Source organism: Halichoeres trimaculatus, unplaced genomic scaffold (assembly GCF_033239565.1).
Source record: "Halichoeres trimaculatus isolate MK-OKI-2021-1 unplaced genomic scaffold, fHalTri1.1 fHalTri1_scaffold_12, whole genome shotgun sequence".
Classification (NCBI taxonomy): domain Eukaryota; kingdom Metazoa; phylum Chordata; class Actinopteri; order Labriformes; family Labridae; genus Halichoeres; species Halichoeres trimaculatus.
The window spans coordinates 17,226,552-17,250,853 of record NW_027437190.1 but is presented as its reverse complement, the minus strand read 5'-3'; the positions used below and the strand labels follow the sequence as shown (position 1 = coordinate 17,250,853).

General features: G+C 39.6%; 1 protein-coding gene across 2 annotated transcripts in view; it reads left to right on the top strand.

Moving 5' to 3' along the window:
* The first annotated feature begins 527 nt into the window (after positions 1-527).
* LOC141800471 (F-actin-uncapping protein LRRC16A-like) overlaps positions 528-24,302 on the top strand; it is a 73,369-nt gene continuing 49,594 nt past the window's right edge. The window contains exons 1-2 of one of the 2 annotated variants that reach the window (XM_074683012.1): positions 528-987; positions 7,085-7,182. In XM_074683012.1, coding sequence (XP_074539113.1) covers positions 948-987; positions 7,085-7,182 — 138 coding nt within the window. In that variant the 5' untranslated portion in view covers positions 528-947. The remainder of the gene's footprint in view (positions 988-7,084; positions 7,183-24,302) is intronic. The other variant, XM_074683013.1, reaches the window with a different exon arrangement.

Here is a 24,302-nt window from a genome sequence, read left to right as displayed (position 1 = left end):
CGGAACTGATGCCAAAATCATGCCCCATGTAATGACTATGAACCGAAGTCAGAGCCATAAAAAGTACTCACCACTATCCTGTTGCCAAAGTCATGGGTACAGCCAATAATTTTTACCCATAACCACAATTCATTGAGAAAGTATGACGCAAAATCAGGGGAAAAAAGCGATGACAAAAGACCAGGTGAAGTGTGACGACCACTAACTGACATAAAAATCATGAAGAATTCTCAAAAAATGTGGTTGCAATGATGATTAAAAGAAATACAAAATTTTAGATACTGTCGGGATTTTGCAGCTTCACTGATTCCTTCAAAGTTACTCAAAAGAAAAAAGACGTTCAAATTGACTGTCTTGGAAATGTTGGAGCCGCTAGAGGTCCCTTACTCCCAGAGTTTTGAATCTCCAGTGCATTCTGCTTATTGATAACTAGCTGACACTACAACAACGCCCCCTCGTGCCACGCCACACCGCCCTGGCATCGTACCGGCTCCTTGGCTGTCGCATCACCGAGCTGGGAGGGGCCCTGGTTCTCACCATTGGCTGCTACTGTATTACCGACAGCTTTACGGTAGGGCAGCGGCCAGAGAGGATGTATGCGAGCGGCGTTCTTTTTATCTCCATGAAGCGCTAAATCTGTTTGCTTTCCATCATGATTTTGAAGGGACTCGTTTTTTGAAGGGAAACGTTTTTTCTCCACTGTTACTGTTAAAAACGAGCCTCATAAACAGCGCGTCCTTTGAACAGAAAATAGATGCGCCCGAATGCACGCGGATACATTGTGCGGACACCGCGAGAGCAGGAGAGGAGCATGTAACCGGGAGACTCGCACCGGCGGCGGCACCACCTGACTTCTCCCTCGCGCGCACCTCGTTCCCTCTTGATTTGAGGTTTCTGGATGTGTTGACTGGATTCTGCTCTTAATTTTGGATATTATCCTCAGCAAAATGAGCGAAGAAGTGTCCGAGGTCCCCAAAGAGCTGCTTGGTAAGGACAAAATGAATCATTTGTAGCCATGTGTGCGGAGTGGAACAAACACAGACTGTATCTGTGTAGTCTGCACGAGCTCTTTATTGAGTGTCTGGTAGCCGCACTGAGCATGTACATAAATTAGCTTTTTTTAAAAAACCACATTGTTCTGGCTTGCACACAAGATCTTATGGCTGTAGCACTGGGGGTGTCCAGATCCACTAGAGCGTCTCTATTTTATATTTTTGTAGCAAAAGTTAGGCTCCTTCAGTAGCATTCCCAAATGAATTTCTGACGATGGATAAAAAGCCGACTTGGCTTTACATTGTTTACATTTCACCCAAACCCTTAATGCTGGGGCTGCAGTAGAGCATAAAGCTGTTTATATTAAGCCATGCTGTTATCTAACAAGGTGCCATTACTGTAAATGTAATGCAGACCCCAGCCCAGACTCCGAAGAAAAGCGAAATAGTTTAGATGTGAGTGGCCAACCAGTCATCCTCCTGCATGTAGCTTACAGGAATATTTCCCCCACTCCAACTTGGTCTGGTAGCTTCACTCTGTCTTCTCCTTTTTGCTGAGGGGTGCCCTTTTCCTTGTGGTTTGTTTGCACTGATTGTGGACTTAGACAAACCATATAGTCCTGCTGGCTGTTTGACTAAAGCCCAGGGATTTTATGTTCGGCAAAGTAGCTCAGTTCTTGACACTGAAGTGCAATGTTGGATAAGCACAAGCTCTTTGTGGACACACTCAAAACAAAGGTGTCTTTTTGGCTCAGTAACTCCCATATGAGAGACACAGAGACAGCAGCAGAATGTAGATAAGGCTTAAAGGAAAATGCCTGGTCATGTGGTCACATGGTCTGACATCCATGTATCCACTGAGTCATGGAATTTCTCAGCTGATCAGCTGCTTATTTTTAAGTATCCTGGGTTTCCTTCATTCATTTTCTGCCAAACATGGTTAAAAAATTGAAACAAGACTTTTTCAGGATCTTCATCGCATGTCCTCAACAATGTTTCTTTAAGCTGCATACAAGTTTACTCAACCTTTTACACTAAACTTGCTGGATTTTGTCATGTGGCCCCTGCTGTATACTCTGTCCTGGATAAATGCTGTTGTTGAGGAATCAGTCATACAAGACCACTTTGGTTTGCTCTTTTTCTCTGGTCAGTCAAATATCTTATAATGAACTTTACCAACAACATCAATTATTCCCTGCAAGTAGGGCTGAACGATTTTGGTAAATAATGTAATTGCGATTATTTTGGACCAATATTGCGATTGCGATTTAGCATGCGATTTTTCTGGCGGTGTTTATCCTCTACATTATTTATTTAACACAAGCAATAAACTTTTCTATAGTATGACCAACACAACAAAGGATACTGTCAACATATAAACAAGTCTTTCCTGTAATGAGATGAATCGATGCATGAATTGATATGAACAACGTATTTAACTATTACAACCACAGTAGAATATTGACTGATTGATTGAACTTCAAGCAGAACAAGAGGCCTGGTATGAATGGTAATCTAAAAAGTAAATATTAATCCTTCCTTCTATGAATCTCACACTAAACAAACTGCAAAAATGTAAATAAGACCAAATCTCTGGCTTAACCATTGTAATATGTCAACATGTGGCATGCACTGTTTTACAAAATGAAAAGAAACACTGTGTGAACATAAATATCAAATGTATCAAAATCTTACTGAGCTCTCATCAGTAACAAAACAAAATCCAAATTGCAGAAATGTAAATAAAAAGTTGTGGCTCAGCTACTAAAATATGTAAACTTTGGCATTGCTTTAAAATGCACTTGAAAACCTTTAAAAAAAAAAAAAAATAGTAGCCTTTGCGATTTGAAAATTGCATCCTATTACAATTCGATGTCGGTTTAAATTCGATTAATTGTTCAGCCCTACCTGCAAGTCAGAGGTGCTTTATTGTGCTATTCTGAAAAATGCTTTTCTGAATCTACCTGTTTTTGTGCTGATGATAAACACAAAGTGATATCTAATCTCAGTGTTTTACAGAAATGTCAACGTTATCGGGTGGGAAAAGCTGTTTCTTTCTTTGTGCTTTGTAAAAAGAAAGGAAATATGAAGAGTGTGTCTGTGTTGCATCAGTAAATTGTGCAAAAACAAACAAGCTGTCTGATGGCAGGGCTGAGTGTTGAAAAATTCTCAGGAGAGTACACCTTAAGTGCTTGGGTTGAAATCTCTCAAAAAGGGCTCAATTATGTGGCAGAATCATCCTCTTTGCAAAACACTGTAGCTTAGCCTTGCTGTTCCTCCTGGCAGTTTCTCACTGAATTCAGTGAGACTGAAATATCCTTTTTAAACTAGAGACAATGCTGCATTGAATGCAGCTCTCATGAGACGGTGTGTGATTCATAATAGCAGCTCCTGGCTTCAAGAATGTAAATATTGGACATTTAGCATGGCTTTCCTCCATTATTTTCTCCTTTTCATCGCTATTTGTATTTTTTTGCTTACAAACTGGATTGCAATGTCAGCTGACCTGGATTACCTTCATCTGGACAGTAGAATCAATTCAGAGCACAGTGGAAGTCAGTGACAACATGGGATAAGTTTCCAAGCTCCAAATGTCTGTTGTAAAACTAACAGCAGTCATATCATGCTTAAAATCACCTTGTGGAGCAATGTCTGCCACAGAGATTAGCTGGTTGTCCTGAGCATTATATTCAACCACCTTCTCTGTTAGAAATTAAAAAATCCATGACTACTGCTACTTCCATTTGAAATGGTTGTACTGCTGCATATATTGCAGGTGGCTTTTGGGCTGTATCCACACAGCATTCAAGCCACAGGGGTTGCTAATGCTAATGTAGCAGGCTTGGAATATGTTTTCGCCTCTTTGAAACATGTGTTCCCGGAAAGATACTTTAAGATGCTGTAAAACAGTTTTTTACTGCTGTAATATGAATGGCTGTGCCCATATGATCTGCAATAAGCAATGAAAACCATGGCTGGAGTTTCACATTAGTGTCATGTTTATCATTTAGTTATGAGGTATATAAAGGCAGACAAACTTAGAGTGTTTTTTTTATATATGCATTTGTGTTCAGCTGTAAATTATGTTCAAAAAAGCTGACAAAAATGATCAGATGAGATAATCAGCTCAAATGCAGATCACTGTGCATTTTAAAAATGAACATACCAGCTCAGATCTGGTGCTTGAGATCAGGATCTGGACTTCCTTTGTCGACTATGATACACAAAAGTCAGTCAGAAGGTTTTTCAGTCTTAGACCAAAAACTAGCAAGGCTTGTTTAAAACACATGGCTTCCTTTCTTGCAGAATCCCACCAGAGATTTATTGGGTTTATAAAATCAAAGCGTTTCAGAAACGTTACAGATACAGTGCCATTTTTTTATACTGGAGTTTTTCTTTTAGTAATGCTGGCAGAAGAACCGTTTTTCACTTTCCCTGGCTACTAGTTTCACTTTGATCTTTTAAAGGTTTAAGGAAGCCTGTTGGCAAGTGTGCATGCATGCCAGTGCAGATGCACTCACACAGAGAATCCCTCTCTGTCTCTTACACATGTGCACAGACTGTATCAGCCTCTGTGTGGTGGTGAATGAGGAGCATGGCGAGGTGGCTGACCCAAATTTGTTCCATAAACCAGTTTCCTGGCAGGGGAGCCACCTTCTAGTGTGAACAATTGATCTGAACAGCAAAACACAGTCAGCATATCAGCAAAGGATAGTTTTCACCTTTAACTCGTGTTAAAAATACAGAAAAAAAGGCAATCACAACCCAAATATTCTGAGGTAAGACATCAACATTTCCTTTTCCAGCGAGCTCTTCAAAGTCACTGCAATTATAGTTTTAACTTTGAGCTGGTATGAAGTTCATGTTACAATAAAAGACTTTTTGGGCTCTAATTTCGTGGCGCAGCGCATGGGGCGCAGCGCATGGGGCGTAAGCCTGGCGCATCCTGTGCAGTGCTAATTTCGTGTGGCGCACCGCTGTGCGCTGCCAATTTGCCAATTTGGTAGACCGTCTGCGCAGAGATGGGTGTGACTGCGCGCCAGGGGGAGTTGACGGCGCACCAGGGGAAGGTGTTGGCAGATTCATGTTGGCGCAGTGACATTATGGTGCCAAAAACAGCGCAGAAAGTGTGCTGAAAGCTCGCCAGCTCCAACCTGGTCTATTCTTGGTGCAAAGCGGAGCACACCCTCCGCAGCTGCAATTTGGTGACTGGGGCACATGTGCGTACGTGTCAACAAAGCTTCAGAGGAAGGTTTCCAGAGTGTCAGGCACATTTTAGTGCAATAAACAATCACAGCAATCACTATTTAATGTAACTGTCTGAACCAGCATATACATTTATATCTAAATTAACTGTCCCGACACATCTGTCAGATTAAAGCCGTTTGTCATAATGGAAAGTTAACCTGACTGTAGCTGGAAGTTTAATGCATATTTTACGATTAAACAATTAACAGCCATAACATCTGATACTGAGTATATATCTGGCTTCTCTCATTTTATTTAATTCAAAGAAAAGAGGGAGAGAAAAGACAAAGAAAAATGAGACAAAATAAATGTGTGTCACTCAGGATTTACCTGTGATTTCCCATATTTCTCTGTTTTAGTCTTTATTTTTAACGTGATCTAAAAAGATGGAGTACATTATTGTGAGGAGGATGAGGTGGAGACACTGGGAGAGTATACAGTGAATCACCAAAGGTTCTGCTATTTGGTGATGACAAACCAGGATTGCAGGTAGATCAAAAGTATTCTGAATGGATAAGCCAGCTGTGTAACTGTCTCTTAATTTTGTACTCCTATTAATGACAAAGGAACGAATTAAATCTGTCCCAGGAGGTGGCCCAGGAGGTGGCCCACACGGTGACGTGCTTCATGTCCTTCGATGGGCCCTGCTGTCCATTTTCCTGCTGCAGGGACAGTGGCTCTGACCGTTTCCGCTACCAGCACTGTTTCCGCGGTGCTGGAGATCACTCAGACCAATCAGACGCTGCGCCTCAGCCGCAGGGCATTTAAAGGTGAGGAGAGGCGCTCATTTGATTGGTGAAAACAGCGCTCGGCTGTGTCAAACCCACTCATGGCTTTTCTCCTCCCTCTCTGCCATTTGCGCGGGGGGAGATGTGGACGTGCACCTCTGCGCTCCTCTGCGCTCCTCTGCGCTCCTCTGCGCTCCTCTGCGCCTTGACTGCACCTCTCTTGGCACTGCAGAAAACTTGCAAGGTGTGCCGGTCACACCCTGTCTGCACGGCGAAGGCCGGCGCAGGGCAGGTGCGCCTGTGCTTGCACCTGGTTTACGAAATTAGAGCCCATATACCCCAAATTCTGAGCCTACAATCTGAATGTGAAGTTGAAATCTTGACTTATCAGACCAGTTCTTCAATCTTCTACTATCCAGTTTTGTTGAGCCAGTGTGAATTGTAGCCTTAGCTTCCTGTCCTTAGCTGACAGGAGCTTCACCTGGAAAGGTCTTGTGCTGCTGTAGCCCATCTGCTTCAAGGTTAAACGTGTTGCATGTTCAGAGACAGTCCTTGGTTGTAACAAGTGGTTATTTGAGTCACAGTTGCCTTTCTCTCTCCAACCAGTGAGTTTATTCTCTTCTGACATTTGGCATCAACAGGACTTTTTGTCTCAGAAAACTGCTGCTCACTGGACATTTTCTCTCTTTTGGACTGTTCTCTATAAACCGTAAACCTCTGTAAATAGTTCAGTGTGGAAAATCCCAGAAGATCAGCAGTCTGTGAAATCCTCAGACCAGCCTGGCACCAATAACCATGCCACCTTCAAAGTCACTTAAATCACCTTTCTTCTCCATTCTGATGCTTGATTTGAACTTCAGCAGGTAGTCTTTGCCATTTAAAGGTGTGACCTGCAGCTGTAATAAGATGAACAGCTGCAGGTGCTGGGGGTGAGGGGTACTAGGGGATTGAGAGAAAAATTAGGTAATCAAATTCAAAGCATAGTCATGTGTGAATATTCATAATTGATAATGAAATGAAAATGGAACTACTGCATGAAACTCTTTCAGTTCAATTTACAGGTATTTTCTGAAATGCTCTCATTTCTTAATCCCCCTTTTCCTGTTCCGTGTGCAGAGAGTGTGAGGGATGCAGTGGGGAGGAAGGCGAAGCTGTCGTTGAGGAAAAGAGTCAAACTGGAGATCAAAGGAGACAAGACGGAGAACAGAGTGCTGGTGAGTCAACTCCTGTTGTTTTCAAGCTACTGCTTCATTAAAGAAGAATGTGATCTGTCAGTCTTTTTGTCCCACATTTCTCCACTTGAAATTTACAAGTTCTAAGATCAAACCCTCCGTGCTCCTCTTTCTTATCTTCTGTTTTTAAAAGACAGCCATTAGTTTAACGTGGAGAGTGAAGATCACGCCACCATTCCTTTTCCATTCACTCTCACTTTAATTTTTGAAAAAGCTGCAAATGAAAGAGAAAAAAAGATGGTGACAAATGGGAGGAAAACCACCCTGTTCTTGTCTCATTAAGTCTAAGCTCTCTGAAGGAGGTCAGCTGAGCAAACAGTGGCACGGCACAATCTGTCCTATCAGGGACGTCTCTAACTTTTTACAGAAAGCATCATTATCACTGAGCTCTGCTGCTCTCTTTCATTTTTAAGGAGCTCCGATTCACAGATTAGGCCGTGGGCACGTTCAACTTCGTACAACTGTGACTTTTTTGAAGAGGACTTAATTAATGGTTGTCCAAGTGCTCACAGTTAGGGATGGGTACTGAATTAGGTACTTTTATAGGTACCGACCGAATTCTGTCAAAATTACTGGGTATCGATTCATGTAAAACCAAAAGGTACCATGTTTAGGTACCTAAATGCATCCTTGTGACTGTGAGGGAGTTGAAGAGTAGGCGATTTTCCATGCTGGACATGAACACAGCATTGCAAGGTTATATATTGAAGAATACATTTGTTAAATTGATTTTTTTTTAATATTTCATTTTTAAACAAATTGATATTTTTTACCACATAAACACAAAAAAGTACCGAAACTTGGTACCGTTGAGTACTGGTACCGATTGCCAGGTACCGGGCATCGGTACCTGGCAATCGTTTCAAATGTGAAAGGTACCCATCCCTGTTCACAGTATCAATGCAGTAAGATTGTTTTTATTGGGTTTATTTATTTGTGCCGAGCTTAAGACTTCAAAGCACATTGATCAAAAAGTTTTGAAAATGAATCTCACTCACAAGAGAAAAATATGTGCCACACAAGTGAGGTTTTGAGAAACATCTTTCACCCTGTTTCAAGTTAAAACTCAAACAAAAAAAATTCCAAGTGTGCCCATAGATAAAGTGGTTGCTATTATATAAATTACTGATATACCATAGGAAATTTTAAGCTGTGAGGATAAGAGTTATTTTTGATGTTCTTTTGGAAATTCACCAAACTGAGTTCCTCTCATTTGTGAACAATCCGGTCATCTCTCACGGCGTGTCGACTGACCAGGTGGAAATAGCGGCTCAGATCATTAACTTCCAGCCACAGAGCAGTAAATCCATCCAATGCTTAATTATTAATACCTGGTAGATCATTAAAAATACATGTGAGCTTTTTCTGGGCTTAAAACAGACCAGAGGCTGTAGATAGCTGAGCCAGACAGTCTCTCGTTTAAATGAGTGTCTCATCAGGGTTTATCGAGTTTGATGGTTGAATCAAAAGTTGCTGTGAGTGAATCTGTATGATGCTGTGATGTGTGAGAATGACTGAAGCCTTTTACTTACACAACTCTCTGTGGAATGAAGCTTTTACCCCCACTGCTCAGTGAGGAATAGACCAAAGAAAAGTTTAAAGATTTTTGTGAATGAACTTTCACAGATGTATAAGCCTGGCCCGTGGGCATGTTTAACTTTTATCTCCAGACATTTGTGGTAACTATAAGTGCTTAAGTAAATCACAAGCAGAGGAGAGGTGAGACTGAGAGACAGCACGTTGAGCTTTCCTGTCGCATCTCTAAATGATCTGGGAGCACTCAGAGGTGGAAAGCAAGAAGAAAGCGACTTTTTGTGAAAGAAATTATACCTTTACATTGGTATTGGCTGGGTTTATAGAGCAAAGGAGTCCCCTCGATTCTTCCGTGCAGAATGCTGCTTTGGCTACAGCACGTTCACTTAAAAGCCAGGAATCATTCAGGATATTACTGAAGCTATAGCTCCATCCCCTCCTTCACTGTCTCTGGCTGAACACATTAATCAAATTTTATGGGCACAAATTGACTTTTTTTCCTACTTAATTTGCAAAAGTTAATCAGTGGTGAGTACCTGACTTGTAAGTCTTCATAGTCTTGCTCCTCTGAATGGCTGCAGCCCCCGGATCAGGGTGGGTATTTTTTAAAAACGAGTATTTTCAAAAAACGTTCGTTTGAAAAGATACTTTTGTCCACACGCAGCAGGTAAATTCACCGGTGAGTGCCGCTCTTCCTGATGTAAAAAGCCCATGCCAGCCAATCAGAATGAGGCCCGTCATTCAGCTGTGACGTCTGAGAACCGAAAACTCTGTTTACCGTCGGAACCATGAAACCAGAGTTTTCTAAGATCTTCTCTTTGGCTGGAGTTTTCAGAAAACATCGTTTTTAATGACGTAAAGCTGCAGTTTCGTGTGAACGACAGGTGTATACATGCAAAAATATATGCGGTTTCCCAAATACCAGGCTATGTGTGGACATGGCCTGCGGCCCAGTTTACATAAGGTTTTATCTGAAAACGCTAAAACGCAGTGAAAAAATATGCGTTTACATGGAAACCCAGAGGAACTGAAAACGCTGTAGTAAGCATGCCAGGCCTGTAGGTGGTGCTGTCTTGTCCAGAAGCCGCTTTTGGGAGATCTCCACCGAATTAGAGTTGTGCTGGTTATTTGGTGTATTGGGGAATACAAAGTTCAAAGGTGGAGCAATAGATGCACATTTTGTTGAAAGACAGTCAGCAGATACAGCAGATTGAGCAGCACAAGCACAACACGGTAGTTCGTGACGATCGTAACAACGGTACTGTTGTCATGTTGTATGCGCAAAGCAGACTGTGACGTCAGCATTTCCACTCTGGAGGCCAGTTTTAAAAGTTTGCGTTTTAGGTCGGCTGAAACGCCGTTTCCGTGTAAACGCAAAGCTGAAGCGCAACAAAACTTTTGCGTTTCACCTTAAAACCGTTGTCGTGTACACAGCCCCTAAGTTATGTCACAAAACAGAAACATAAGACAGTTTCTGTCTTTTATCAAAGAGACAAGAGTGGTTTCGGTTCAAAAACACTAGAAACACCTAGGACTGAAATGTGTTGGCTCGAAATGTTGGTTTTTATTTCTAAGGTGGTAACAAAGCATAGTCAACAGGAACACATCGGTAAATCTGATATTGTTGGAAAGTCTGTTTATGTCTCGTTTAAATGGTACCACATTTGTGGGATGAGCAGCAGAACTAAGTTTGTGGATTTAAAAATAAAAAAAAATGCTAAATCTTCTTTGCCAATGCCAAAACAGCTTCCTTTGCTGTTGCTATTGACTCTTTTTTTTGAGCATTTGGTACCCTCAAGTCCTGACAATCAGGTGCTTGATTTGCACCTGATCCGACCACATCTGTTACTATTTAATGTTTGTTTCTCTTATATTTGAATATGATTATACAAACCAATGATGGAAGAGGACATTAAAGTACTTTTTAACTATTCTTATTGCTCTTGCAACATCTGTATTCAAAAATGTCAGAACTGAAACTCTGGCAGAGACAGGGGGAAGCTGTGTAAGCCTCTTATGTCTTCCGAATAAGTGATGTGGATGTTGTTCTGGGCCTCATGCCAGCACACTGCATGCTGTATTCCTTATACATGATCCATATTTAGAACAGCCACATTTATAGGAATGTTTGAAGACATGGGTTGGAAAAAAACATGATTTTGCAGTAAAATATAAAAGAAAAGTCTTTAGAGTGAAGTTGCGATCTTGGTCTTAGAAATATGGTTTAAAGTTGCATTCAGATGAAATGTTCTTTGCTTCTTTGATGTAATTGTTTCTTGTCAAGGTGAATGCTTTTCTCCCATTTTCTAAAAATCTTTTTTTCTGCCCAGTTTGGGACCAGTTCACTTGTTGTGGTTATGATAACAATGTCGCCATGTCGGAGCTGGAAACAGGGACTAGTAGTGCACAAATTCAATTCATATAAAACAATGCAAAGAAGTGGGAGTCAGCACTGGGGAGTGAGGAATTCCAGTGGAGTGGTTCTGGTATTTCATCCAGACGCAGAGCATGAGAATGACTCGGTGACTTTGTATCAACGCTCCACTTGACCGCACTGAACAAATAAACCTCTGTTTGTTGTTCTGCAGAGAAACAGGGTTTGAGTAACCGATTATGGAGGAAATGTCTGAGGGGGAAAACAAACATGTCAGGGACTTTTAGTCTGCGAATGTTGTAGTATCTCATGTGAGACACAATGAAAGGAGAATTTTGTATATATTTACTATTATCTGTATTTATTGTGTAATTTGAGATCGGATGTCATAATGAAAGAAATGTTGGCTGTAAATAATGTATGTTTCTGACTAAGATTAAAAGATCACGCTACAGATCTCACACATGGAGATCTCTTTACTGTGGGTTGTAGTTGATAAAGCTTTTCATATTTTAAAATAAACCTGGTGAAATTTTCAGCCTTGGCTTGAAACCTCAAATGTTTAAGAAAAAACATGAGGAACATACAGAAGGCATGGAGCTGGATGCTCACCAGTCAGGAAGTTTAACCATCTCTGTGGTCATATTCATTTGTCAGGATCCAGTGTTTCAGGGGGTAGAAGTCTGAACAAGTCTGCCATAAGCTGTACAAATGTATCCAAATTGCAGCACCACACTGCCCTTTGGATCTAAAATTCATAATAAACCAGGATGAGAAGAGGTATGGAGGTTGGAGGTAATGAAGAGACATCTGTCTGAAAAGGAGAGTCTTAAAGTCAGTGAAATACTTGACAGGCAGCCAGTAAAGCTGTTGGAAGACAAGAGAACTGTGTGTGATGGAAAGCAAATAAACATGGAAATCAATATTTGAACAACTGCAAAAATCAAAAGTTTGTTTTGGCAAAGGTTTTGTAGACAGAAAGAGACGCACCTGTTGCCTAAAGCAGCTTATTCAGCATTGTCTGTTGGGAGAACAGCTAAATTAATCACTGTGACTTACAGAGTACTAAAAGTGAATGATTTATTCTACTTCCTGCTTCTTGTGGCACAGCAAGTTAAAACACACATCTTGGGTTTGGACGCTAAGTTTTAGCAGTATTAAAATACTTGAGTTGTCAGTTAAATCCTTAGAATTTCATTAAATCTTAACATGTTATTTCTAAGAAATCTAGGCACATTCAGTGTTTTGTTTTGTAAATTTGAAACATTCAGACTCACAAAATATTGATCAAAAAGTTTCATTGTAATTGTCAAACTTCTTGTCAGAGGCTTAAAAAGAGGCTTAAGATGACACTGATGTGAACTTACAGCATTGTCTATTATTAGACATCTAGCAGCCTCATACATGGGCCACACAGACAGAGGCACATTTAAATCGTGTAAGTAGTCAAAAACACTGATTTATAATCCAAATGTAATGTTGTTAAGTGAATGTTAACTGAGCTTCTCTTGTCAACTGGCCACAGCCACATCCAATAAAGAACCTGATTTACTGCAGACAGCACAGGGCAGCTCCTACACTGTAAACTATACAACTAACGAAGGGAGGAATATGGTCTTTTTTCAGTTTGCTTGTCTGTCAAACATACTCAAAGCTGTCCCGCTTTCTTCCCACCAAGCTTCTCTTTGACTGGGAGGAAAGCAGTACAGTGCCCCAGGCATCTCTTAAGCACACTAAAGCTTGATAGATACAGTCATCCACCTCCTTTGAAGATGGAAGGATGAAGGTGGTAGAGATAATAACATCAGTCCATCAAACCCACCCAGGGGAAGGGTGAGGAAGATAAAGGATAGAAGAAGAAGGGATGAAGACTGAGTAATGACATGACTGTACAGGGCAGAGGGGCTGGGGGAAGAGCCATAAAAAGAAAAACAGCTGTGCACTTAAAAACTTTAACAGTGTGACAGGTAGAAACTAACAGTAAAGTAGTTTGATGCTTGACAGAGCACACTTTATGAAGTTAACACTATGTGTTTTTATTAATTTTAAAGAAAATTTCACGGTTTGAATGTTAATACTGAGAATTGAGACTACCAGAAATGGTGTAAAAAAACATTGTTGATTATTATTAAAATATTTAAATATTTGTTCAACTTTAGGATGGGTCACCATATATCTCATATATATTTATTTATTTATTTTGTATTTATTTTATTTAATTTTATCAATTATTTATGTATACATGTATTTATTTATTTATTTATTTTATTTTATTTCATTTTACTTTATTTCATTTATTTATTTCATTTTATTTTTATTATTATTTTATTTTTATTTATTTATTTATTTATTTATTTATTGTAGGGGGGGGGGGGGGGGGGGGGGGTAATGGGTAATTTTAAAAACCCCTGGAAAAGTTGCAATAAAATTTGATGATGTTTGATATTGATGGTTCCCAGAAAATGCAAACCAGTGAATTATGTGATGTGTTTGGTTTCATTAGGTCCCAGGCGAGTGATAGAAACTTGGTTGAACTAAACCCCAGTTTTTTTGTGTTTATTTCATTTTTATGTATTAATTTATTTACCTATTTCTCAAACAAAAATGATAAAATAAATCCAAACTGATGAGGAAACTCTCTTTGAGTGTTTCATCTGCCATCTACTTTAACAAGTTTTGCTCTGCAAAAAACACAATACAGTAAAGCCAAACTAGCTGGATGGTGGCTCTTTTTCTACTGCTGCTTCTTCCTCATCTAGACCGGTTTTATGGCCTTAAGAACCACAACTTATCCCCACATCGAACCCTGGTATTATCATACTTAACTAACCCCTCCCCTAATTTAAGCCCCTTTTTGTCAGATACTTTAGTGAATTAACAAATACATAAAAACTCAAGACACTCTAACCTATCTGTTATATTTTGTTTGGTGCTAATTTTCATGTGCTTATATAATAAGATGAACATATTACACATTCGAAATGAAAACATGAACAAAAGGCAGCCTAACTGAGCCACATGATAATAACCTTGTGACACCGATGGTTTGATAACTGACAGATGAAACTGAGGGAATACAGCATTATCTAATCAAAAGCATTTCTTCAGGGATCATAATGCTATCTGCTGTCCTGTCATTTCTAATGAATCAGTGTTACTCATTCACTGGTTGCTTCTATTTCCATCTGTGGCACAAGAGAGTTGGCATTGTGCGCGGTTCCCTCTTGATCTCTTTGTATGAATACAGGAAAGTGTTGGGTGTGTGCCTGCCACCCATGGTTTGCTGCTTTATCTCTTCTCATTTTTTGTTTTGTGGGTAGGAGTGGCACTAATGCAGTCATTTGATACAGCAAATCTGTGTTGCTCTGTATTTAATTGTGTTAATGTATAGTTTTGTTTCCCACTGGAAGTCTTTGTAGTGCCACATGACAGTGGTTGAACTAACGTGTTATGTTAAAGAAACAGAGTGTAGCTCAGACCAAAACCCAACCACAGGATTTGAGCAATGACACAGTTTCTGAGACTCCTGCTTGTAAATCAGTGTAGATGTATCGAGAGGGATTACAGCATGTAACAAAGTGCATAAAAGCATGACTGTAGCTGTTTACTCAACTTATAATTTTTTGTGTGGGTTGGATATTAAAACCAAAGATAGCAGGTATATTCATCTGTCTATCCAAGCATCTTTTTACTTGTCCACTTACAAATCAAGGACATAACGGACACATTTATGAGCATGTATTCTATGTCCGCCTGATTAGAGTGAGTTCATGAAAGCCATAAATCTAAATCAAGTCAGTCAAAAACTAATTTAGACGTGAGCTAATAGTGCATATTTTTGAAGTAGAAACTGTAGAAACCCTTCTGTACTTTTCCTTTCTGTCTCATCCCTTTAAACGTGCAGCCTGTCCTTACATGACTCTGCAGATAACAGCCAGGAAGAAAATTGGATGTTGGTCCGTTTTGCTGAGCATAAATTGAACAGAATTCCAGCTTAAATCCCAGACATTTCTGAGTCTATAATGAATGATCCAACATGAGGTCATCATTTGCAGTATTTTCACATAGTGCTTGTTTGTTAACTGAACATGAATGTGTACTTCTAATCGCAGGCACTTTAGCAGCACTGGATGTACTTTAAGTTTTCTGAGGGATAGTTCTGATAAAAGAAGAGACCAAATCACAGACTTGAAGGCATTTTTTCCTGCTTTCTTCCTCTTTTCTTCCTTAACCTGGAGGTCCGTCATTAGGGGCAGTGAGAAAATGGAAGTGACCCACTTCTGGTCTCCCTGATGATCACCTTTAATGTCCTCTCCTGGGAACCAGCACGAGTACCCTTTGTTCCTCATGTACTAAACTTTTCCTTGAAGGCTGTAGAGGAAGTATTTGTCACATTTTATATTCTCTTTGATAAAAGACTATAGTGAACAGTCTCTGCTGTGAGCTGCTGAAGTTTTTTAAAGAGTGGGCACTTCTTTAACAGAAGGGGATAAAGATACATCAGAAGTTTAGTCTCATTTACATCTTTAAGTATTAACAGCCAGGGTTGATAAAAATAGTTGATGGTTACATAACCCCAGTTTAATTTTTTTTGGAAGTTCTTTCTTTTTGTGCAGAAGACACATCAAATTCTGCATCAAACATCCCCTTTTAATGTGGCCTGGGTCTAAAAAGTCATTCAGTAAACAGCCTCATGATACTTGTTTTCCCCAAGAGGAGCTTCAGGCTTTGTCAAACCAACTTAATCAAAGAACGCCTGGGTTTTTTAACCTACCATGCAACAAAACTCCTTTGAAGAAATATGTAGCATCTTGTTTTTGTAATTAGATTAGTTGAAGAGACATCAAATAGCCATAACTGGAAAATATTTTGCCCTTCCCCTGCCTCAAGGTTTATCAAGTTGTTTTCAGGATTACTGTAAATCACATTCTCTGCAGAGACGGGGAAAAACCTGAAAGAGATCCTTTGGTATTGTTTGTGTCCTGTAAATGATTGTTGTTTGACCTTTCCTGTTAAAGTGTTGGCTTGCTTTTGCCTTTGTTTGGTATCTTGGAGAACAAGTTTGTTCAAATATCTCCCCACCCAAGTTACTCTTATTGATTTAATAAACTGTACCCTTCCTGGTTCAGCTGGGACATACTATGGAGAGGTGGTAATTCTACTCCCTTCAAACTATTCAGTGGCAGTTTATTTTCCAGATTTGTGGGTAGACAATGGTCTGACCAAAAAAAAACAAAACACTCTGACCTTTCAGTCATCCCTTTGCTGCTTTCATTTCTGAGGTTGGGAATCATTTTGTATTTACAGTGTGTGTTTTAACCTTTGCTTGGTTGAGTAAACATGAACATAGAAAAACTGTTCTGTGTTCTTTACCAAAAGTTCAGCCGGAGTTCATACTAGTGTAACCTTGTTTAGCATGTAATCACTGTGTCTATTGATCTTTAAACAATGCATCGAAGTCTTCCATTATCAAACATGATGCTGTGGTAATTATTAATATAATCAGGTTGACATTTAGAGTTAGGCAGGCAAAACAACTATCAGTCAGGTCACAGTTTCCCCCTCTCAGTGTAAATCTTATAGCTGTCTTAAATGGTCTGTGTTTTATGGGGTGAGCTAGATGACACATTTTTAATGTTATCTGGTTATGACACAAAATGAAATAAAAAAAAGAGAAAACTGATGAGAGGTATAGTTTATTTTTTATACTAAAATGCTACTACTTGGTAATTGTGGAACAAGGCCAGCACCCTGCCAAAACAAGTGTTTCAAAAAACTTTCATTAAATGATGAACGTGTGAGAGCAAGGGTGACATGGTGCAAAAAAGTCTTGAGTTTCAGTAATAGTCTTTACATACAGTGGGGAAAATAAGTATTGAACACGTCAACTTTTTTCTTATTACATTTATTTCCAAAGCTGCAATTCAAACAAAATTTCTACCAGACATTGGTATGAACTCAAATAATCCACACATGAAAAGAAATCATGACATTCAAATCCATGAATAATGATTTTGTGGAAGTAAGTACGATAACACAGGAAAAAAAGTATTAAACACACCATGGAAAGGCTGTATACTTTGGCAAGGAAATGCACCATACCACCTGAAATCTCCAATTAGTGAAAACCAACATCAGCTGGGCTAGAGCGAATTGATGGTCCTATAAAAAAGGTTGTTTTTTCACCAAGAAGTTAAATACGACACACCTCATGTTGGGTAAAGGCAAAGAGCTCTCTGAAGACATTCGCCACCTAATTGTTGCTCAGCATCAGAATGGAACTGGTTACAGACTTATATCAAAGCACCTGAATATTCCAGTCAGCACCATTGGGGCCGTTATTTGCATGTGGAAGAAGCACCACCTTACCATCAACAGGCCACGCACAGGAGCTTCTTGCATGATTTCTGGCCAGGGAGCCAGAAAGATAGTCAGAAGGGTACTCAACAAGCCAAGGACCACTCTGAAAGTGTTCCAGAAAGACTTGGAGGCAGCAGGTACAATTGTTACAGAGAAAACAATAATCAATGCACTTCACCGCCATGGCCTCTATGGACACTCAGCCCGCAAGACTCCATTCCTCAAGAAAAGGCATGTTGAAGCTGGTTTAAAGCTTGCTAAACAGCATCTTGACAAGCCTGTTGAATACTGGAAGAATGTTGTTTAGTCAGATGAGACCAAAATTGAACTTATGATTCTGCTGCCATCCACCAGGATGATGAAGATGAGACGTTCCAGCGGGACAAGGATCCAAAGCATACGGCAAAGATGACAATCAAATGGTTTCAAAAAAAGAAAATCAATCTCTTAGAATGGCCTAGTCAATCACCTGACTTAAATCCAACTGAATTGCATCTTTGGAAATAAATGTGATGTGAAAAAAGTTGATGCTTTCAATACTTATTTTCCCCACTGCATTTATATGATTATTAAAGCCTTATATTGATACTTGATTTACAAAACTGCACTGCGCACAAAAACTGATGTTCCTTCTTACTTGATTTACAATGTCACTACTGTTGTTTTTGTAATTTTCAGGTTGAGAAATTTTGATCTAAAAAAATTATTATTGTCTTGGAATTCATTAATGATCTCTGCTGTATAGTGATGCTATCACTTATCATGGACAATGTATCTGATTTTGTGTTGTATCATGAGTTAACCTTCAGTTCCCATCCCTGAATGGCATGAATATAGGAGAGAGAATTGCTGTGAATCCTCAGATCTGATGCTCTGGAATCAGTAGATGTGTCCAACAATTTATCAATAAGCAAAATATGTTTTGTCGTTTACCGTATGAAATAATTGCATATATTTAATTGTGTATTGCTGTTTTTTTTTAACTTTAAAGGAAACCTTCACTGCTGAGGTTTATCTTACATGTATTTTACATCTCTTAAACGCTTGTCTCTTGGAGCTTGTACAGGAAAACATACCAACAGCCACACAGAAAATTCCCAGCTGGCTGTGGTGAGGATTTAATTCACCTCCTTGCTTGGAGCAGACAGTGTCAAATTTAGTTCAGACCAGCTGTGAAACATCAGCGGTGACTGGGTTCTCTGCTCTTACAGAGATCTAAATTTGGACATATCTTTAAGAATTTAATGTTCTCTGCCTGATATAATCTCATTTGTTACACATCTTAGCCTTGCCTCAAACATAGCAGCACGCTACCTCTTCATGCTTTGAAATAAGATAAAAGAGCCTAAAAATACTCTCCTCAGTGATTCCTTTTAATGTGAGGCAGATTTGCTGTGTCATACTGTGACCAACTCAACCAGAGCTGTGTTTCAGGGAGTAGTGGGGTTAGGGCTAGCCAGGGAGTGTGATTTCAGTACACAGTGAATCCACATCAAAAGCTTTTTGTCTTTTTTAAGGTTTTGGTTTTGGTGAAATGTTGAACTGACTCAGAGTTGGTTAATTGGTAGTCATCTTCTGTGGCGTTGGTTTTCTCACTGCATTGTGTTGTGCAGGGGTGAAGGAGCAGGCTTAGATTGTCAGTCTGCACTTTATGGTTCATAAAAATGAATTCATAGGGTTACTTTTTGATGAAAATACTATTTTCTTGCACTTAATTGAAATTTCAATACATTCGTCGTTATCGTTTTTTTTTAAGGGCTTATACTGTTCCTCTGGTAACCCTTTTGTAGCTTTACATTATTATTATATCATTGTAATTTGTTAAAAACTTGTACTGTGTATTAACACTTGCATACTTGGTACTATCACTGCACATCAGTTTCCTTGGGATGCTAAAGTATTTCATTTTTCTTACTGAATGGCTTCGCAGCTGCGCATATATTGACTCCCTCTTTGTCTGCGTGCTATAGGAGAATGAGATAATATCCCCCATGTGGCTATTTTTTGACTGAGGTTGATCTTTTCCATAAAAACCTTTACAATTCACGTTAGTCTCCGAGTATCACTTGATCGCACCCTGTGTTGTAATTATCTCCATTGGGGAAGGTTTTTTTTTTTTTTAATTATTACAAGACTTGGCGTATTCCCAGCATATAATACCCTACAAAAGCCCTGGAAAGATATGAAAGTGCTGTGTAGCCTGACTCCATGCAAGCCCCTCCCACAGTCATTCATCTTTATTATCTCACAGGTCAGGGTCATTGTCAATCAGAAAGTCTTTGTAATATCATTGACCTCTTCCTGAGGTCGTTTAACAGGCAGGGTTTTTATAATCTGTCAGTTTATTGCTTTGGTTTCACAGGATCTTATGGGGGAGATGAGCTCTAGTTGTTTCATAGAGCTCTATGTAATTACTATTATTAATGTCTATTCTTTTTATTTATTGCTGCATAGAGATAAATTCTGTAACATGTGAGTCCTGTTTGGTCTTTCTGTGTTGAGTTTAGTGGTCATAAGGTGTAAAACTGATGAGGCTTGGTTTATATAGTGTAAGTCTACTCTCTCTTGATTGAATACAATGGGGTTTATAGGTCACAGCAGCAGTCAGCATTGATCTGATGACATTTGTAGCACCATGTCATAGTAAACAGACACAAAAACAATCCAGACTAGTCAATACGTTTCCTGTCTGCACGTTCAGGAGTAAGACACTCCCTCTTTAAGTGAGGTTTTTCTGACATTTTATAGCCTGCATATTGAGAATATGTCTCCATTTTAATCTTGGAGATTAACCCAGATCAATACAGATCAGCACGTTTTGTGTACATGTGATATAAAGCCAGTGTCTCCGTCTGAGGACTTTTGTCAGAGACATTTGCTGATATGTAAGCATGTATTTTCCAGCAGAACGACTGTCCTGACTCCTCTGGTAATGCTGTCATATGTTTTTGCCACATGGTTGCCTTTTATGGTGTCCTTGCAGTTGATGGTGCGTTACAGTTTTTATCGCAGCCTGCAAAATGCCGACCTTCCACCTTTTCTATCAATTGTTCTATTTTATATGATTTCATTGTATTGTTTATGTATCTCTATATAAACTTGGACATTTTTTTTTATTATTACTCATAGTTTACTTGACTACTATGTAGGTTAAAATCCTGTTTAGATCAGATAGTGTTACGGACACACCCAGCCTTTTATCCTTGTTCTGTTGAGGGTCTGTGTGCGCAGTCATGTGTGTCCATGTGCCTTAGCTCATCATGAGGGGTGATTTAGAAAGATCAGCAGTACACAGCATGTTGAACCAGATGTTTTTTGTAACCTAAACAACATGAATAGAAAAAGCAGTTCCTTCTTTTTCTTTGTCTTATGTGGCATAAGAGGATCATTATTAAACCTCAGGGGAAAATACTCATCATCTTGAGTACACTAACTGTAATTTTATCATTGCAATCAGTGTTTTACACTAAATGTGTGTATGTGTGTTATTAGTGCCGCCTGATATCTGTCTTCCTCATCAGGGAACCCTGGGTAATGCCAACATCAGCCCAGAACGAAATCCCCCCTCCTCCCTGCTCGCTCCTCTTACTCCCTGTACCTCCTTTGTCTCAGTCATTCCTTTCTTCTTTCTGTGCTTTCTCCGTTTTACCTGTGTGTGCATTTTTATGTGTGTGAGCATGCGTGTGTTTCTCCCTGACAAAGCACTGTACTTCAGTTTAAGGAGGTTTTCCACTCTTTCTTTGTTGCCTCAGATGTCATAATAATAATCTGTCCACCTCTGTCCTCTGTTTCTCTCTCTGGTTTTTCACTCTTTCATCTCTCTGTGGTCTGTACTGATATCCTGTTTACCCAGAAACCTTGGCTTGCCATCACATAGCTACACACCCATATCCACACCCAAACACATGCATGCACACACTCACTTTCAACCCCCCCTCTCCATTGTGTCTGGCTGGCTGGCATGCTGATGAATGAATGAGCCCTTGTGATTATTCCTTATCTCTGTAACCTAAACACACCCACTCTGAGCTCTTAGAGGACACCCTGCTGCAGGCTGACTCCGTTCCAAAGGAGGCCCCTCAGTCACTTTCACCAGAGTCCAGTTTTAAATCCAGTTCCTGATGGCACTCTGCCAACTTGGACTGTAATCTTAATCTGAAAGCACAACCATTTAATCTTCTGCTTGGCCCTTTGAATGCTTGGCTGTCTTTATTGTAATACTCATTTTGAAGGTGTTGACTCAAGGTGGGTGCGCCTAAGTGAGGCACTGATACACAAGCAGCATTCAGCGATTGAATAGCTTTGACTGATTGGAACTATTTTTACCATTTCTGTTGCTGTTGAAGTGTTTCCATCTGTTTTCATTTTGATTATTTAACAGATTAGAATAACTAATTGTCATGTTAAGAATTCTCCTTCACATCACACCAGTAGCAACACAAGGAAACAGAAAAAGCACGGCATGAAATGTATCATTATCAGACTCCACATTTATTCACGCCTAATCTCTCTGCAGCTGTGGTCTGATGGGACTAGCCAATCAAATCCTTCCAGGAAGTACCACTCTCAGTCGCCTTTTGTTCCCCACCACGCTCCCCTCCTCAGCAGTGAAACACATCATGATGAGCAGGGAGGCAATAAAATAAAATTGATGTCTCTGTCTCTAAATGCTGTCCTTGGGAGCTGCTGCAGATTTGATCTACAAAGAAAAGATTCTCTTCCAAAATGGGATATCATTAATTTGTCCGTCCAATGTTCCAAACAATTTTAAATTTTAAGCATATGTTCGCCTGATGCAGTGAGTGATTTTTATGTTGTTTTTGTTACAACTCTGTGAATCCAACAAACCATGTTACAGATATATGGGAGTATGTTGCTTGTGGTGACAGGATGCAGCAGTCAGACCACTCAGACTGGTCTCTGCTGTGTTGCATAGTGTTGCACTGTGAGAAACCAGGTGTGTTTTGTCTCATCTTGGACTGCAGAAAGAAGATCAGACTATGAATTATGTTGGCTGTGTTGTCACTAAGCCATGCTGCGGAATAAAGACAAAAGGGTTTTATGTTGTGGTTTTGGTGCAGTGTGAGTCTACAGACATCACAGGACCCGACCTCAGCTGCACTGTCAGCAGCTTGACTTGGCAGTGAAGAGTCAGTGTATTGTAAAACAAATGATAACTCTGCTTCACTTTAGAGGGGTCTGAAATATTTCTTTTTTGTTTCTGGGAGTTGGCTTTAGAAGAAAGTCCCAAGATAGTGATCTCTCCTATGTCTGCCTGGCTGAGGTTCTTTCTCAGTTTTTATTGCTCCATCATCACAGATAAGCAGTTATCTTTGGCTTCAGAGCAAACTCCCACTGCATCCAAATGGGAGGAAAACAAAACAGGAGGATTATTTTTTTATTTTGTGATCTCAAGTCTATTTAACAGCAGCACAGACGCTAGAGCTGAAACGATTCCTCGAATGATTCGAGGTACTCGATTACAAAAAATACTCGAGTAATTTTCTCCGGCTCGAGGAATCATTTAATTTTAAGAAAGATCAAAGAGTGGTATTTCAAATAAAGCTGAGGCCATATTAACATAGTTTTCAGACCCCTCAAGCTACCTCTTATACAAAATAGCAACTAGCAACAAATCTAGCTTCTTTTCTGGGGTTTGGAGACTAATGGGTCATTCTACGAAACGGGTGCCATTTGGGTCCGCAACATTTGATGAGATGTACAAGGCACAAAAAAATGTGTCAAAGTATGTTTACAAATTTTGGAGCTACCAAAGCAAGTGCTCTTATTGACATGCTGTATCAGAAAATTCTATTTCTTAAAGAGAAAAAATTTCATTTGAAAAATAACTTCTCTTTAACTAAACAAAAATGTATTTTATCCGATTACTCGATTAATCGATGGGATTTTCAGTAGAATACTCGAATACTAAAATATTTGATAGCTGCAGCCCTAACAGACGCTTCACATGCGGTGAATAGGTTCAAAATATGCGGTGGAGATGACATGATCGGAAGTGACATCGAGTACATTTTGACACAGACATTAAACCTCTGGCTGTAAACAGAGCCTACAGTACTGAATAAACCTTTGTAGACCTCTATGTTACAAATTTAGCGTGCACTACTTTTGCCCTGTGTTATTTCTGCTGCCTGTTGAACAGCAGCCCGGAGAGTCTTGCTCATCTGTTACACGGTGTTACACCATCCCTGATTATTCATAAGTGAGAGCTGCACTGTGTGTGTGTGTGTGTGTGTGTGTGTGTGTGTGTGTCTATGTGTCTGTCTGTGTTTGTGTGTATTTTCCTCCTGCTCTATTTTCTTTCAGTATATGCATGCGTCCTATACATTCACCCACATGTGACAAACACAGGAACATGCAGCACACACACAAACTCATATTCTGGAGATATAAGGAAGCAATAACCAGAATATGGTATTGACGGAAATGCTTCAAGAAAGAGATGAGAAAAATGTTTCTGGTTTCATGTTACAGTATGTTCCTGTGTTGTGTTGACTGTCTCTCGTGTTCAGTTTATTTTTCTTCATGGTGCAGTCCATCTGGTATCCAATTTCAGATAAGGAAGACAGAGAGAGAGAGCAAGAAAGTATTTTTCATCCTTCCTGGAATGGATTTTTTCAATGCAGCATTTGCTTACTTACCCAATAGTGACACATTTCACATCATAAAGTCTCACATGCAGAAAAGCAGAGAGGATACTGGTGTTTGATTGACACACCAGCTGCTGTTTTTAATTATTTAAACCATAATCAAACTGTGTTTTTGTTTTTGTCGCTCGATGAGGCTGGAGATTAGAGAGAGCATCTTTTACTGC